The sequence below is a fragment of the Lygodium microphyllum genome, chromosome 1, assembly GCF_053477565.2.
Source record: "Lygodium microphyllum isolate KBCC chromosome 1, Lygodium_microphyllum_v1.1.10, whole genome shotgun sequence".
Taxonomy (NCBI): domain Eukaryota; kingdom Viridiplantae; phylum Streptophyta; class Polypodiopsida; order Schizaeales; family Lygodiaceae; genus Lygodium; species Lygodium microphyllum.
This window is the reverse complement of record NC_141135.1, coordinates 10,567,835-10,586,092: the sequence shown is the minus strand read 5'-3', so window position 1 is coordinate 10,586,092 and position 18,258 is coordinate 10,567,835. Positions and strand designations below refer to the sequence as shown.

Below are 18,258 nucleotides of genomic sequence, written 5' to 3'. Positions count from 1 at the left end.
CTCGCCTTCCATGAAGGATCACATCAACAAGATGGAGGACATGCATGATAAGCTTGCATCCCTAGGTCGGAGGTCGTATTCGGAGGACCTAGTTGCCATCTCCAAAGTACAATGTCTTTTAGATGAGCTTGCTTACCTCTAGGGTATGTGAGACTCTTTTTTGCAAAGAGCTAGCTCTGCTTGTCTTAGAGCATGATGAGTGACTCAAAGAGATAGGAGCTAGTGGATTTGGCTCTATAAAGGCTTTTACCTTAGGTGCAAGAGGAGGGATCAAGAAGGCTAATAACAAGAAGTAGGATAAGAAGGATGAGACGAAGTGCAAGTCCAAATCCCCACATTGTGGGAAGGGTACTCGTGTGGAGAAGTGTTGCTAGAAGTACCTCCATTTGAAGCCAAAGGACGGTTCCAAGGGTTCGAAGGCCATCATGGCTACTATAGAGTCAATCTTCATGCACTTTTTTGAGGTTAAGGCTGTACTACTTGCTTCTTCCACTAAGAAGAAGACATGGCTCATTGATAGTGGAGCCTCTTCACATATGATCTATCGATAGGATTGGCTTTAGGCTTTGTTTTAGAGGGGATTTGTCACCATTGGTGACAACTCTTCCGTACTAGTTCGTGGAGTGGAAACTATTTCCTTGTTGCTTGATAGGCAAATTTTTTTGCCAAAGTTCTTTATGTATTGGATTTGGGTTCTAACCTCCTTTTGTCCATGGTTTGATAGAGCTAGGTACAAGCTCACTGCCCTTGCTGCGTGGACTTCTCATGAGCTTGGGCTTCTTTGGCATGCCCATTGCCTATTATGGGCATCTGAACATTGACTCCATTAGACAAGCTTTTCAGAAGAAGTTAGTGAAGGGGCTTCCACATTCCATCATCCCCCCCACCCCCCCCAAAAGAAAAAAATCCACATATTATGCCTTAGCTGCTTACAAGGACAAGTAGCATAGGGAGCCTCACCCACAAGTTGCGTCTCAGGGGGCTATTACTCCACTAGAGTTGGTGCATGCTGACTTGTGTAGATCTATGGGCATGGTCTCCATTGGGAAGGTCAAATTTCTAATGCTTATTGTCGATGACTTTAGGAGGTAGATGTGGCCCTACTTTTTGGAGTACAAGAGCAAGAGCAAGGCATATTCCAACTTTTGTGAGTGGAAGGCATTTTCTGAAAAGCAAACTTTTTTCAAGATTTGAGGTATACAAGTTGATCATGGTGGAGAGTTTTGCTCCAAGGCTTTTGATAGGTTTTGTAGGGAGTATGGCGTTTGGATGGAGTACTTCCATCTAGACACACCGTCGAAGAATGGTGTGATGGAGGGTGCCAACAAGATCATGGTTGAGATGGCCTTGAGCATCATGGTCTTTGTCATTCTCTTTGGGGTGAGGTGGATGCTACAATGACTCATATCTACAACAGGTCTTTTGACTTCGGCATTATAGGACACGACTTTGTATGGGGCTTTCTTTAGGAAGAAGCCTTCCATCTCCGAGTTTCATATCTTTGGGTGTGTTGTCTATGTGCATGTGGACGAGAAGAAATGGGGCAAGCTCAACTTGAAGTCGAAGAAGCTTATCTTTGTTGGTTATAGCATGACCACGAAGGGCAATAGGCCCTATGACTCGAGAAAAAGAAAGATGCAGGTGAGCAAGGATGTGGTATTTGACAAGTTATAGCCGTGGATGTTTCGATTGATGGTGATTCTTGGTCATGGACCGATCTTCTATCCTCCCCCCTTCCCCCACTCTTTTCTCAACAACCATTAGTCCCTTCCCTTCCTTCTAGGTTACCCATTGGCACCCCTTCGTCGTCAGTGATCCCTCCCCCTCCTTCTCCTCCACCTTTTGCTTCCCTTCCATTCTTCACGACTCCTTCCTCTTTTTCTTCCTCGAGTATTTCCACTCCTTCCCTATTCCCTTAGGTTTCTCTAGGGGATCTTGAGTCGTTCGAGGGGGAACCCTCTTCTTCTGATGAGCAGAGTGTACCTTTACTTAGTGAGGGAGAGTCCCTATCCTAGATAGGTGCATTATAGGTATTGGAGGCTTCTTGATCTCCCTCGCAGTAGGATCAGCCCATTGTCGTTCCGCGGTGGTATCGACAGCTGTGCAAGATTCGGGAGTGCTTCACTTTCTTGAGACACCACTAAGACTTACATAGATCAGCCAAGATGCAGTCCGAGCAGGGTGGTTCACTATGGGTGAACCATGCTCTTATGTCATGCATTTTACAGGATTGTGAGCCTACCACTATTGATGTGGCTCTTGCATAGGACAGCACAAAGTGAGGCTTTTTGCCAAGGGATTTGCACGTAGGACAGGTTTGGACTATTCAAAGACCTTTGCACCTACCACTCATATATCTACTATTTGGATTATTTTGGCTCTTGCAGCCCATGACTGATGGCTGGTTTACTAGATGAATGTGAAGTTTGCTTTCTTGAATGGCGTTTTAGAGGAGGAAATTTATGTCCCGCTTGTGGCTGGTTATTACTTTGTCTTGCAGGTGGACAATAGACTTTGTCTTTGGCCTCTTGTCCATCTCGGTGTTGCTGTTGTCATCAGCGTGATCAGGTGCCCTCATTGATGCCTTGGGCTGCACATAGGGAGTCGGGAGTGATCGGTCCACCATTGTATTCATCTTTCCATTCAGATTCAATGCCATTCAGATTCGGTGCATCTAGTGCACATAGTCTTAATATAGCATTAAGTGCGGTGATTGTCCATCTGCATGGATGGTGCGAGTGAAACCTTTGTCAAGCAAAAAGATGCTTTATGGCTGATTAGCATTTTTAGACAGTCCCAAAACATGCTTAATTAATGAAAAATGCAAATTTGGTGCGCAGTTCAAGAGATTTACAGTGGTCCCCCAAAACCCTAATTTTTTGGGGCACCTTTCAACATCTATAAATAGACATGCTGCCCACCATTTACCCTAATCCTTTTGTGCAGGTTTCTCACTCTATTATGCAGATTTCAGCCATTAGCCACCTACCATCTGCTGTCTAACCATCATCGACTGCAGCCCATCCCTATCTAGCCCTAGGTGGCCTGTTTTCAGTTGTTGCCCTACTATTTCGAGGTCTCCATGTCTTGTGTCATCATAGCACTTGATCAGCTTGCGTCTTCAGCATTTGGTGCTAAGCAAGAGGCTACTGCTATCTCTCCCACCGAGCGATTGGTGTGGTGTCAAAAGTAATAGGTATGCTTTGATACCATGTCAAAATCAGGGACCATGCAGAGAAACAATAGGGTTTGCACGGAGTAACATAGAGTGTGTATGACAAACACTAAGAGAGGAGAAAATTAGAAATAAGAAGAGCATAGTGATGATGCATTGAATCATGCTATGAGAAGAAAAGTTGATACAACGGAGCCGAAGCTCAAAAGATAACTGCACTTTTGAATTAGGTGGGAGCACCTATGGGAAATCTACACAGTGAAGGGAGCGAAATGGAAGTAATCATTGGAAGGTGAAGGACAGCTGTCAAGGGAGCAAACTGTAGTCCTTTGATGCTGTCAAAGATGTGGAAGATGATCACTAGCTATCGAGGGAGCGAACCATAGTCCTCTGATGCCGGGGAGTGACCTAGGTAGCAAAACGCAAATCCGAGTGTCGGAGCTGTCAAATGTAGGGAGAGCAGCCTAAATATTGATGCCAAGTGGATAATGATGACGCTAGATGATGGAGGATGAGCCAGGTTGCAAAAACGCAGGTCCTAGCAGTCTTTGTGATAGATGAATGATACTAGGTGATGGAGGAGGAGCCAGGCTGCAAAAATCTAGGTCCCAGCAGCCTTTATGATAGATGAATGATGCCAAGTGATATAGGAGAAGCCAGGTTGCAAAAATCTAGCAGCCCTTGAGATAGACGAGTGACACCAAGTGATGGAGGAGGAGCTAGGCTTGCAAAAAGGCACGTCTCAGCAGCCCCTATGATAGTCGAGTGATGAAATCATTGACGCTCGGTGATGTAGAGTGTCGCCAAAGGCTAGGATGCTGATGCCAAGCTAGAGATGATGATGCTAGGCAAGGAGAAGATCTCCACATTGAAAAACGTAGGTGAAGGTGGAGCCTGATGGAAAAGGGTGTTGATACCAAGCAGGTGATGGTGACGCTAGGTGGAAAATGCTCCAAACGCAAGGCGTGATACTGGAATAGGATGCCTGAAGCAGAAGAGGAAGGATGAAGGCAACTACCAAGCATGAACCGCAATGTCCTTCTAAAGGGGTGTGAGGACAGTGGAAGGGGCTGGTGAGAGAAGTGAAGGGTGTTTGATGACGGAGGAAGAGGGGTGAAGAATGATTGAAGAGTGGTGGGGTGGTAAAGAGTGAATGAAGTGACTGCCTACTGATAGGCATAAGCTATCTCGGGTGGTGTACCACTATGTGGGCGCCCACTGAAAAAGTGGCCAAAATGTGAACACTTGCCCTTTTTGGGGCTGTCAGTATGAAACCCTAAATGAAGTGTGTGAACTAGAGAAGTGGTTTCTCAACATGTAGTACCCGTGTTTTTGCTGCCCAGTAGGCCATCTACATCAGCAAACCCCTCTCTTATTGCTGTTTGACTGTTCTTTACCTCGGGTGATCAGTTTTTACCCTTCCTCTGGTGGTACACTGTTGTGTTTACTAGATTTCAGCCTTCGACTGCTGTGTTTTGGTGACCAGCCTGCTGCCCTTCATTATTCAGCACTCTCTCATCTCTTACTGGTGGTTACTGCACTTGGGATCCGTCTCTAGTGGACATCACTCTTCGACATTGCATTGCTCTACCCTTGGGCATTCTATACACTCTTACATTCATTTACAACATTCATTCACTTCAGAGTTTCTTCTCTTTGTGTTTGTCTGTGTGTTTGAGTTTTTGTGTTTTGTGTTTACGGTTTGAGTTTTGCTTATCTTTGTCTAACTCTTTGTGTTTCAGCCTTGGTCGTACATGTTGTGTTTCCTTAGTGAAAACCCTAGCACATCTTCACAACCTTTAGGCGCAAAATACATATGGGCATATAGATGTCATGTGGATGTTAAGTGTGTATGTAGATTCACATTAAGTGAGCATCCTCATCTCTCTTTACAACTTGTACAACAAGCATTAGATCCTCCTTGTAAAGGACTGTGATCTTCTAGTATCTATTGGTGATCAAGCTTGAGAGCTACAAGTTAGACTTCCATTTGTAGCCTCTCACCTCTAGTTAGTGGGTTAGTGGGGCTTGGTTTATCTTTGTATACAATATGATGTATTTGCCTTTGAGAGTGTCCTTCGACAAGCCTACATTTGTCCTCATTGCTCCATTGCAGTTTTAGACTACTAATCATCAGACATGTCTCATAGGCCATTCACATTGAGTGTTTTCTTCTTTAAAAAATAAAAGGTTTATAGTTCTTCACTAGGTAGTCAAGGATACTAGATTGGCATGTTCGCCTCTTCTTAAGGTTTATGGTTAGACTGCCTTTTGTACTCTTGATTCTTCTTCAGTATGTCAAATATTACACAAACAAAAAGGCTTTTCTTTCTGCAGGTATATCCTCTTTCCATTGCAATTGCTGTTAGATGCATCTGTACAGTGCAGATTTGATCGGTCATCTACATCATCAACCAGTGGGTTACTAGAGCTTCGAATTAGTGACAAAATTGCTGAGAATGTGCTATTATGCTTGGAGAAGATTTTACAATCCTGCCCCCTATCATCTGCTAGCCAAGTAAGAAATTCTAGTTTTTGGGGCAGTGCAAGGGGATGGATTATACATGTTTTTATACAAAATCTCTTAGTGTTTCAGTTCAGCGAAACATCTATTTGAGTACTACAATGTGGGACTAAATCTTTAGTTGGCTATTGAGAACTTTATATTGTCATTTGTTTTTAATACCAATGGAAGTATCTTTTGTTTGTACATGTATGGAGTTTTATACAATAAATTATACTTCAACACAACAAGTAGGAAAAGGGTACTTTTGAAGTTTTAATTATTTTTAACATCTATGCATGTTTATATTGGCAACCATGATATCAAAGCTTGATTCAATGTGTGCGTGGCACCACAAGTTAGTGGAGTTGTGGTAGGGAAATTGGGAGATGATATGCTATTGCATGTCAAGAGAGGACATGATAGAGTGAGGGGGAATGTTTGATGCTAGGGTGTGGTGCACATGCGGAAGTGGAAACACAATGTTGAGAGAGAGAGAAAAAAAGAAAGAAATATTAACGTCTGTTGAGACCAAAAACAGCCTATGAAACAAAACCGTGTACCATGATAATAGTCTTTTGCATATCATAGTCTGATGTGCTAAATGGTAATCAATGATATACAATGCAAAGCAAAATGTAAAGTGATGTACAATACAATGCCCATATAGGGATACATAAAAAGAGAGTGTATGGGTGGGGGGAGCACTACATGACCAATTGTGGATCGAATAATGATATGATGCCCTGCTACTGCACCATCTTGTCTATCTTCATCGGGTTAGGATTATGGGTATGATATGTTGTACATTCTTGATGAGAGAGTGTATGGATAGCATGTGGATTGGACCCTCAGCTCTGTCAGATGTTGCTCATTTCGCCAATTGATCTCCATCTTTCTCTGGTATAGTTTGTGTGGTACCCATGCACCCTTGGTTGGTGTGCAGGTTTGATCTTTTCAGCTCTCTATAATATCACTTCTCTCTATGTAGTTGCAGTGTGTGTGGTCATTGTTTGGAAAAAATCAATGAGTTGTGATTGTTTGCGGACTCTTTGTTGAATGTTTGATTGAGTGATGATGTGCGAAGCCTTTGGATCTCAAGTAGTAAATGGCACAAGCATCATTGATTTGGGGACTCCATGACTAGTCTCTTTATTGATGTTTGCAAGAGGCCAAAATGACCTACGAGACCATAAGTTGCAACTTTTTGTATAATATTACAAGTGTCTGAAAATAGACAATACAATGAGAGAAATCTAGAACTAAATGCTAATAGGAGAAGACCTAATTGGTAGTGTCATAAATGACAAGAGTGGATCTAGAAGGGCCATGAGGGTACATATTATCTCAAGAGATCCCTCATCAATTGCTGAAGTATAGCTCGAATCACCTCCCATGTAGAGAAGAACGTGGGTGGTCTAGCTCTAGAGTCTAGCCCAAGCTCTAGCCCAAGCAATGATAACTTATATCCTCTTGTGCATGGATGGGGATGTATATATTGTGCTCTAGGATGCTTGGATCAGCCAAGTTGAACTGCTCAATCAATCAATGTCCCTTAGGTAGATGAAAGGTGAGGTTGTATAAGTGAAACTAGCCTTCCTTCACATATAGGGTGGTAGATGACCTGATTCGACAAAAATTACGAGCAGCAACAAATTCACAAATCTGAAATTACAAGCTTTATTGATTAATCTTGGAGGGCCGAGACTTGATTGGCCCTAACAACTAGTGCTCCTTGCGATATTTGTTTATCTTCTATTGCTCTAAGTTGAAGTACAGTGAGATATGGATCGATCTCCTTCAATCTTCAATACAAATGGCTGTTATAAATGACTAGAAGCACTAAGAATCGATTTGCCCCTTGATTGGGTTACAATCTGGGGACAAATGGGTTCCTCAAGCTCTATGTGTGGGGCTTTTGGAAGTATGCCTCATGGCACTGACTCTTGGGACTGGCTGGTGCTGCATATCCTCGTGTGAGCTGATCTCTGTCTGCTTGTGCTGTGGTGAATCTCCTGATGTGTGTGTGTGTGTGTGTGTTTTTGGGGGGAGGGGGAGGGAGAGTTATATTAATGTCTTCAAAAGGCTACAGTGAGATCCAAGTCATGGTATGCCTGACACCTCTCCATGATCATAAGTTCATTAAGTGATGTATGATGTTTAGTGAAAAGAAAATTTAAGCAATGTCTATGACTATCCTAAGGTACAATAAAGAGCAGAGTGTAGATGCTTAATTTTGGCAAAAGTTAAAAGGGTAAGATTGGGATATGATGCCAAGTAGAATGGTTGGAATGATTTAAACATACAGAAGTCTCACACATCCATGATTCACTTGGTCAGTGGGAGGGAGGGAATGGTCACTAGGAAGGAGGGAAAGATGGAGCACAAATTCATGTAGACAGTCAAGAATGTGCACAAGTCTCTTGCATTCACAATTCACTTGGTCATGCATGTACAGAGGTCTCCTGCACCCACAATTTACTTTTATCTAGGGTTGGAAGAAGTGAAAGAACATTATCCTTATAAGCACACTTTTTTCATCAGATGAGTCTGCTCTTGAGAAAGTTGACAGCAGCAGCAATGTTGTCCCCGGATGAAGCATCTGAAGAATTTCGTCATGGAGCTCTTAGGTGTCTGCAACAGATGATAACTGGTTTATCTCCATGCAACAACTCACTTTGTAGCTGCAAAGATAATTCTCTTCCTCAACATATAGTTTTGGCCAACGGATGCTTAAGTGCTGATCTAGGATCTGTCGTCAATTCTCCATCAAAAAAGATGAAGAAATCGGTGGGCAAAGAACATGTTGAAAACACTGAAGATTGCTTGATAGAACTTCTCCGTTCCAAAAGCATGTCAGCTGCTGTTGGTCACTTGCTCTCTCTTTTCCTTCAGGTAGAATAAGCCACTCCCCAAAGCTTGTATTTTGCTTTCTGTTGAATACGTGCTACTTTAGACTTGACAGATATGGTCTTAAATTTGTTATTTCAGATTTCGGAGGTGGAAGCACAGCGAGGGAGTTATGGCAGTGCAAAGCTGAGAATTGATGCCCTCACTACTCTTCGTACCTTGATGCTGAAGGTGAATAATTATCAAAGTGCAATTTCAGTTCCTTTTTTTGACCGTAGGATTACTTGCGTGATGGTTGATTTTAATAATTTATTCTACTAATATGTGTCATAGCATGGTTGAAATGAGACTCTGTATTCTGTATAGTACTTTGATGAAAATAAAGATGCCATTTCAATAAATTCAGGAGATTATCCTTTGTAGTAGTTTACCAGTGGGAGAAGTTTGACATCTTTATGTTTGTGTGCAGATTAATCTAGGATTTTATTGTTGGGTTTTATAAATGGTACAACTCAGCCGATTTGAATCTGTTTTGTCTTGTTTATGTCACCATATGTTTATGATTTGCAAAGTACCATAGCCTTACCAGAGTCTGGGTGTGATGGGTATGCTCAGTCACTTTTAAACTTCACTGTATTTCTAATGAGATTTGGCATCAAGGAAAGCTTCAGTCTCACTGATAATGCGAACTTGTGTGAATGGATAAGAAGACTTTCACATTATTGAAGTGAGATAAGGTTACAATTTTGTTGGGTTATATCCTTTTTGAAAATGGAGGTTGCAAACATCAGCAGAATTCAGGGTAGAGAGGTGGATAACTCTAACCACCTCTGTTCACCCTAGAAGGATATAAGGAAGCAGTGGTGATTGTAGGAAACTGGTTCAAGCTGAGGATGCAAAGTGGGAGGGCAGACATAATTTCTGCTAAGCGTTATGATAATATTTAGGGGCCATGCTCAATAATTTGATCGGAGCCATTTTAGCTGACAAGATTATCTGTTGATTGACAAGAAATTCAAATGTCTAGTATGATTTTTCCAATCTGTTTTAGCTACTGCTACTTTTCCCCTTTGGTAAACGGAGTGAGCCTTGAAGGGAAGCATGGAGTGGAAGCAAGAGCTATGGTGGAAGGAGCAAGAGCAAGAGAGAGAGAGACACAAGATGTGGGAACTCCAATAGTCACAATGTGTGACCGGCCTTTCTTTTATTTAAATGTCACTAAAAGAATAAAGAATGAAGTGACAATGATGGGCGCCCCCCACTTGCAGTGTACAGGTGTGCGGGTACCGCGAGTGTAACTAATACACGGGTAGCTAGGCATAGATGCCTTTATCCCTACAACCTCCCACTTAAAGGCAAGTGTGCTCCTAGTGAGGAGAGAACAAGAATAAAAAGTGACAAAGTATAAATGTAAGTATAACAAGATGAGGAAAGACATCATCTCATCCAATGTCCATCAACTTTCTAAGGAGGAAGGCAAAACACTCCGCTGAGAGGCTTTTAGTGAGCAGATCTGCAGGATTTTGGTTAGTTGAGATCTTGACAAGCTCAATAGACTTGTCCTCAACTATCTCTTGAATAAAGTAGTAACGCACCTCAATGTGCTTGGTCTTCGCATGGAAGACCGAATTCTTGGCCAACTGCATAGCACTCATAGAATTCGAATGGAGTGTAGGGACCACATCACGAATGCCAAGGTCTGCCATCAGATAACCTAGCCAGAGAGCCTCCTTGCAAGTCTTAATAGTTGCAACATACTCTGCCTCTGTAGTAGATAGGGCCGTGCATTTTCGCACCCTGGACATCCAAGAAACAATGCCTCCAACAAAGGTGAAGACATAGCAAGAGGTGGACTTCCTATTGTCTGCATGCCCTGCATAATCAGAGTCAGTGTATCCCACGACTCCTGTATCCTAGCTACCATAACAGGTGCATACAGTTGTTGTGCCAGGAGTTTTGAGAGAGCCTCAATGCTGAGTGAGAGAGTAGAACCAAGTACTCAGGACAAAGGAAAGGGCACTAAGTCAAGACAAGAGCTAGCAGAGATTAGGATGGATATAGCCAAACTGCAGGAGATGATGAGACGACCGATGCGCCCACACGTCCAATGTGTGCATTGCGGCGGGAACCACTTGCCAGCTGAGTGTCACGACCCTAGGTCACGACCTTGTGCTAATTGTGGTAGGTTCGGCCATGACACTATGCATTGTCAATTACCTCAGAGGCGCCCATACCCGCAGCCTTACGGCCAACTCCACCTTGTGAATAGGCCACCGAATTTCTTTGGAAGGGGAGCCCGGTTGGCTCTTCCAGCACCAAATGACACTAAGCCGACTATCCCTAAGATGGAAATCAATCCTACAGGTATCCCTAGACCGCCTGGACCCTATGTGACCCATCCACCGAGTGATACTCTAGTCCACTATGTGGATGAGCCTAGCAACGATGAGTCTTATGTAAACCCATACGTGTCATACGATGAGGAAGGCGATGCTATCCTCATGGACTATCGACTAGTGCCGGTGATGGCGTTGGGTAGAGGGAGAGGTAAAGGCCTAGGAGGGCAAGCCCAAGAGCCAATCGTGTATTGGACTTGCAGTCACCCAGGACATATTTCTTAGCACTATCTCGAGAGGGAGCAAGTGAAAAGAGATAAGGATGACTTGAGATGCGCTGAGTGTGAAATTACTCATCTCTTTGTCGATTGCTCTAGACGAAGGCCATCCTCTAGTTCAACGAACGAGACATCGGTTCCATTGGGGTTGTTTGTTAGATAGTCATTTCCTGGACAGTTGGTATACTGCAGTCCGTGTCAGTAGTACGGCAGGGCACTGGTACAGTCAGTCAAATTTGCTGGTACAGTCGGCCAGATTTACTACAGTCGATTGCATTTAATGCAGCCGATCTGCTCCAATTATTGCCTATTTTATCGGCTATTTATAGCCGGTTTCGTGGCTCACTCCATTATTCATTATTCAGATTCTGATCTTGAGATCTGTTGGCTGAGACAGACTGTGCTTGGCTTGACAGAGATCGAGGTCATCAAGTTGGAGACATACGCAGATATTTCCTTTGCCCCCTTGTGTATTTCTGCACTCTTATATAGCATATTACACCGCAGATTTTCTGCATTTACACTGTCTCCTTTCTCTCTCTCTCTCTTCTCTCTGTGTTCACTCTCTCTGTCTTTGTCCTACGCTTCTGCATCGTTGCACTCTGACATGGTATCAGAGCGGTGAAGATGGACTGACTGAGGGCTAAACCTATTTGAAGAGGAGATTTCATCGCGACACAAGGTTGCGCTTCCAGGTTTCGAGGGCGAGCGGGAGGGTTGCGTATCGGATCAAGGTTGAAGCGAGCGTGGGCATGCGGGAAAGGAGTCTAATCGGTGAATTTATTGCAGGTTATTGCTGTTCGAAGGTGAGGAAGGCTGCGTTTGAGGCCTTCCATTGCAGATTTTACTTTTTCATCGCCTCTGGCGGGTGAAGAAGGTTTGGGCAGTAGAGGAATCAGTCCTAGAAGGCTGCGTTTTCACAGTTAGAGGGGGCTGCTTTTGCGTTTGTGTAGGTATTGTAGGTTAACATGTCTTTAGAGACTGATTTGGAGTTCTAGGCGATCATGGACAGGAAGGTGCCTGTCCTACCGGCTCTTCCAACGGATCAAAAGCTTGATGATGACAATTACCGCATCTGGCGGGTGATGATATTGGCCATTTTAGAGTCTTATGATTTGGCGGAACTAGTGACGGAGGAGATTAACAGGCCCTCGGTGAGGGATGAGTCCAAACTCTCTTCCAATGCTCGTGCGGAGCTCACCAAGGCCCAGTCTCATTGGGACAAATTGAATGCCAGGATTCGATTTTTTCTGTTTCTGTCTTGCACCACAGCCGTGATAGCTCACATCGAGCACTTGATGGTGGCTCGTGAGATATGGTTGGAGCTCGACTAGATGTACAACCGGATGACCTTGATGAAGAGGGTTTCTTTGGAGGTGCAGATGCGGACTTTGTTCGTGAATAAGTCTTCTTCGCTTTGGGAACACATCAACAAGCTTTGGCAGCTTCAGATGCAGGTTCAAAATGCGGGGAAGCCTATTTTCTCCGAAGACATGGTGATCACTTTACTATTCTAGTTGCCGCCACGATTCGGTACTTTTTATTCCGCTCTTATTGCTTCAGGGTGGTAGTCGACTCTTCGGTGGGAAGAGTTGGTTCCTATGGTCTTGGACCAGGAGGAACAATTGAAGGGTTAGAATGCTTCCAAATCGGAGGCATTGGTTTGTCAAGCCTCTCAGAAGAAGAGAAAGGACCAAAAGAAGGAGGAGGACAATAAATCCAAGAAGGACAAGGAGAAGGAATCAACTTGCCATATTTGTGGTAAGACTGGTCACTGGAAGAAGGATTGCCCTGACAAAGACAAGAAGGATACCAAGAAGAAGAACACGAAGGACTTTGGAGCTGTGGCTGCACCCTTATCAACTGCTTTTCTACACTTAGCAGTCATTGAGGACTCTACACCGACAACTTCTGATGCTGCGATGGCAGCTCCCCAGGCTCAAGAGTGGATTCTGGACAGCGGTGCCTCACGGCACATGACTCCTTCTTCCGTTGGTGTTGCCCATTTGCGACCTTCGCGTGGGCAGGTTCTCATTGGAGACAGCTCTTCTGTGTCTATTGCTGCGCGGGGTGAGATGCAGCTTATTCCACATCTCTGAGGTGTTGCATGTGCCAGGATTGGGGTATCATTTACTTTCGGTTCATAAGATTTGTGCTCTTGGCCTCTTGGTGGAGTTTGACAGTGATACTGTTCGAGTCCTTGATCGTGGATCGAGGAAGGTTCTCCCTGCAGGGTGTGGGGAGAATGGAGTCTACAAATTGAAGTCTTTTTTAGCTCTTACTTCTCAGACACAGTCCGAGCTATGGCATGCTCGGTTTGGCCACCTCAACTACGAGTACCTTTGGAAGGCATCGTGAGGGTCCTTTGTCCGAGGCTTGCTGGACATAGTGGTGAGCCATCAGCCATGTGTCTTGTGCATTCGTGGGAAACTACATCGAGATGCGATTTCCAATAAAGCTTCTAGGCAGTCTACTTCACCCATGGAGCTTGTATCTACGGATTTTTGTGGCCCGATGAGGACCGAGTCCCTGAAGGGGAGCTTGTACTTCATGTTGATCGTAGATGACTACAGCAGGATGACTTGGGTCTATTTCTTGACTTTGAAGTCGGAGGCTTTCTCTCATTTCAAGGATTGGCTTCTCTTTGAGAAGAACCGTTCTAGTCGGCGACTGAAGACCTTGCATTCAGACAAGGGAGGTGAATTTATGTCTAATGAGTTTGCTCGTTTTTGTGCAGATCGGGGCATTCACCAGGAGTTTGCTAACACCAACACTCCCCAAGAGAATGGCATTTTGGAGCGGAAGAACCGAAGTGTGATCAAGATGGCACGCACCATGATGGAGCACCGCAATACACCTCAGTTTTTGTGGGCCGAGGCAGTGGCTACCGCAGTTCATATCCTTAATCGATCTCCCACTTTGGCCGTTGATAGGATGACACCTTTTGAGGCTTACTTCGGGACTAAGCCTGATGTCTCTTATTTCAGGATCTTTGGGTGTGATGCTTATGTGCACATTCCGAAGATACAGTGTGATAGGTTCGAGGCGGCTTCCCGACGACAGGTTTTTATTGGCTATAGCTCTCAATCCCAAGGTTATCGTTTGCTCGATCCTGTTAAGCGGGATGTCTACACGAGCCGAGATGTGCGGTTCGTGGAAGTACTGGCCACAGAGGGGGGTGAGGAGCACCCCATCCTTGGAGATCCAAGGGAGAGTTGGGCTCTCGAGACAGTTTCTTTGGAGCCAGAGCCTCTTGATGGAGATTCTTCTTCGGATTGAGAGTCTTCTCTTCCACCGGCCACCCTCGAGGAGCTTCCGCCGGTAGATGTTCCCGAGTCTTTAGCAGATGGAGAGCGACGGGAAGAGCGTCCTCCTCCTCGTTGGGCCCATGACACCCTCCGAGATTCAGGGATCGAGGAGGTCCCTGAGGAGTGGGAACCGCAGGATGGACCGCGGCGGTCACGGAGGAACCAGGCACATTCTTCGGAGCTTGTCTGCTCCAACTATTGTTTATTGACCCATGTTATGCAGGATCGAGAGCCCACTTCAGTGAAGGAGGCTTTGCAGTCTGATCATTGGCGGAAGGCCATGGAAGCTGAGTTGGAGGCTATTGAGAGGAATGACACTTGGTCTCTTGTGCCTCGTCCCTCTCACAAGAAGGTGATTGGTGTCAAGTGGGTCTTCAAGACCAAGTATCTTAGTGATGGTTCTTTGGACAAGCACAAGGCTCGCCTTGTTGCTAAAGGTTTTGCTCAGCGCCCAGGCATTGATTTCCATGATACTTTTGCCCCCACTGCTCGTATGGCGACTATTCGAGGTGTTCTTGCCTTGGTTGGCCATAGGAGATGGCCTGTTTATCAGTTGGATGTGAAGTCGGCCTTTTTGAATGGTGACTTGCAGGAGGAGATCTATGTTGAGCAGCCTCTTGGCTTTGGTTCCTCGGATGGAAAAGTTGACAGGTTGAAGAAGGCCTTGTATGGCCTCAAGCAGGCTCCGCGTACACGGAACGAGAAGATTGACTCGTTTCTTCAGTTGAAGTTGGGATATCGGTGCTCCAAGGCCGATCTGCAGCTTTATGTGCACACTTCCGAGGTTGGTTGTGTGTTGTTTGTGTTGTATGTTGATGATTTGATTTTGACAGGGGATCATGCACAAAAGGTCCGCGAGACCAAGACAACTTTACATCAAGCATTTGAGATGACGGATTTGGGGCTTCTTCATTTCTTCTTGGGTCACGAGATTTATCAGTCTCAGAGGGGGATTTTCATTTCTTAGCAGAGGTACATTTAGGAGCTCTTGGCGACTTTTGAGATGGAGACTTGTCGGCCCATTACTACTCCCATTGATCCGAATTGGAAGGCCACTTCACACTCAGATTCTCCCGTGATGGATGCTTCATGCTACCATCAGTTGATTGGATCCTTGATTTGGCTTCTCAACACTCGTGTTAATTTTTGTTTTGCTGTGGGTCTTTTGGCAGGGTTCATGACGGAACCCAAACAGGTGCATTGGCAGGCTGCCCTGAGGATTCTTCGGTATTTGAGGGGGACCTTTGACTTAGGGATTTCTTATCTCGCAGGTACAGATGCTTCCGATCTGGTTCTTGCAGGTTGGAGTGACTCAGATTGGGTTGGAGATGTGGACCACCGATGGTCTACTACAGGCTACTGTTTTATCTTGGATACAGGTGTTATCTCTTGGAGTAGCAAGAAGCAGCCCACGGTAGTCCTTTCTTCTACTGAGGCAGAGTATCGGGCTGCGTCTTCCACATGTGGGGTTGTGTGGCTTCGGAGATTGTTGGAGGAGCTTGGCTGCCCCTAGACTTGTCCTACTCTTTTGTGGCGTGACAATGAGAGTTGCATTGCCTTGGTACGGAATCCAGTATTCCATGCCCGGACGAAGCACATTGAGATCCAGTATCACTTCATTCGGGAGAAGCTTCTGGATGGGACCATTGAGTGGAGTACTGCAAGACGGAGGATAATCTTGCAGATTTGTTTACGAAGGCACTTCCCTAGGCCCTTCTTCGGCAGCATTCCAGATCCCTCAGTCTTTTGACCCGTCCAGGATCTGAGAGGGGGTGTTAGACAGTCATTTCCTGGACAGTTGGTATACATCAGTCCACATCAGCAGTATGGCAGGGCACTGGTACAGCCGGCCAGATTTGCTGGTACAGTCGACCAGATTTACTGCAGTTGGCTGCATTTAATGCAGCCGACCTACTCCAATTATTTTCTATTTTATCGGCTATTTATAGCCAGTTTCGTGGCTCACTCCATTATTCATTATTCAGATTTTGATCTTGAGATCTGTTGGCTGAGACAGACTGTGCTCAGGCTGACGGAGATCGAGGTCATCAAATCGAGCATAACCAAAAGCTCAATGTAATCTCCAAATGTCAAGAAGTGGCTCCCATTGGAACGAAAGTTGAATGCTAGACAAGCAAACAAAGCTCTGCTTTCAATGATAAAATAGCATTCAGCCCTGCTTATTACAACAGTAAAAAACGTCTGTAAAACTGAGCAAAAGAGTGCTCAAATCAGTCCCATAGCATTCGAATACATTGGCATAACATCCTCAAATGATCCGGCATCAAATAGACATCTCCGAAAGGATAAGTGACCTCCAAACAATGAATGAAGTGCTGTCCTAAATTGTATGACAGCAGATTGCCACAAATTGTGAATCAATGGCTGATCTTGGGAGCTTCAAAGGATGTGTAAGATGACAAGACCAATGTCAGGGAAGATTCCAAAGGTTGCCAAGTGCCAAGAGTTGGGGGATGGGGCAGACTAATCAGGAATGAGGGGTAGCAACCAGGTGCAATTCACGCTGAATTGTTGGTTACTCCTATTGCCTCCGTTGGGTGGAATGGGGCACTGGGGAACTCCATCAGTCACAATGTGTGACCGGCCTTCCCTTTATTCAAATGTCATTGAAAGAATAAAGAATGAAGTGACAGTGATGGGCGCCCGCCACCTGTAGTGTACAGGTGTACGGGCATGTGGGTACTGTGAGTGTAACTAATACACGGGTAGCTGGGCATAGGCACCTTTACCCCCAACATGGAGGTCAAATGGTTATTCTCCTGTTACTTTTGGCCTTTGGTAAATACAGGTCACCAGACTTTGGACTTTGGGTAACATATATTATTTTGATCTCTTCAAACTGATGTTTAATGTTTTCTCATCAGGTTGTCTTGTTGACCTTCGTAATAAAAAACAAGTAACTGTTTGTTTGCAAAAGTTTGTGCACAGGATGATGTGTTTGCTTTTTCTTTTGTTTCTTGTTTTTTGCGTTCAAAATTTTCACGTCATACATGAATCTTTCTACAGGTCAGGACAGCAGATGCATTGGCTTTCTTTTTACCGGGTGTTAGCAGTCGCCTTGTGACAGCCATGCAAGGTTCGAATAAATTGAGACGACAGGCTGAAGTATCAGAAGTCTCTTATCCCAGTGGTGCAGCTGGAAGTTCTGGAGCTGTAGAGCAGGCTGTGAGGGCTCTATCAGAGTTACTTGTGCTAGTCTTAGCCGATGGAAGAAATTTAGAGGGGTTACCAGCAGAATCACAAATTGGTCAGTCACAAATGTCAATGCAAGGACCTGGAGCCATTGAGGAGGCTTTGGCAACTCTTTCTGAGATCTCCAGCTGTCATAGAAAAACTGAAATGAATCAGTTTGTTCAACATACTGAGATGGAACCAAAGCTGCTACCTGAGAATTCCATTGTCAATAAGTCGGATGAAAGTTTAATTGGAGGAGACATGGCACAAAGCAACATATTTTGTGTTACTAGAAATGCCAAGTGGCTGCAATATACTGTGAAACAAATAAATATGTTACTCTCCCTTTCCTTTCCTGCTGTAAGTGGTCCTAATGATTACTGCAACAATGCATGACTTGAATTGTAGTCTACAAATTGCATGTAAGGGCTTAGAACAATGAATTTGATATTGTTTGCAACTGGCAGTTATGTCGCCATTCTGTGCCATCAGTCAGGCTTGCAGTTATACATGGTGCTACAATGCTTATTATAACCTGTGGACACACATTGGAAGGTTCAAAATCGACTCTTTTAGTAAGTATAATTGCATCAATTAGGTCATGAACTGAATG

At 44.6% G+C, this 18,258-nt stretch overlaps 1 protein-coding gene across 3 annotated transcripts in view; it reads left to right on the top strand.

Moving 5' to 3' along the window:
• Nucleotides 1-18,258, top strand: part of LOC148040837 (ARM repeat superfamily protein) — an 85,222-nt gene that overhangs the window by 12,073 nt on the left and 54,891 nt on the right. For all 3 annotated transcript variants that reach the window (XM_087669114.1, XM_087669044.1, XM_087668966.1), the window contains exons 2-6: nt 5,513-5,693; nt 8,223-8,573; nt 8,670-8,759; nt 17,478-18,005; nt 18,113-18,220. In XM_087669114.1, the coding sequence (XP_087525240.1) occupies nt 5,513-5,693; nt 8,223-8,573; nt 8,670-8,759; nt 17,478-18,005; nt 18,113-18,220 (1,258 nt within the window). The remainder of the gene's footprint in view (nt 1-5,512; nt 5,694-8,222; nt 8,574-8,669; nt 8,760-17,477; nt 18,006-18,112; nt 18,221-18,258) is intronic.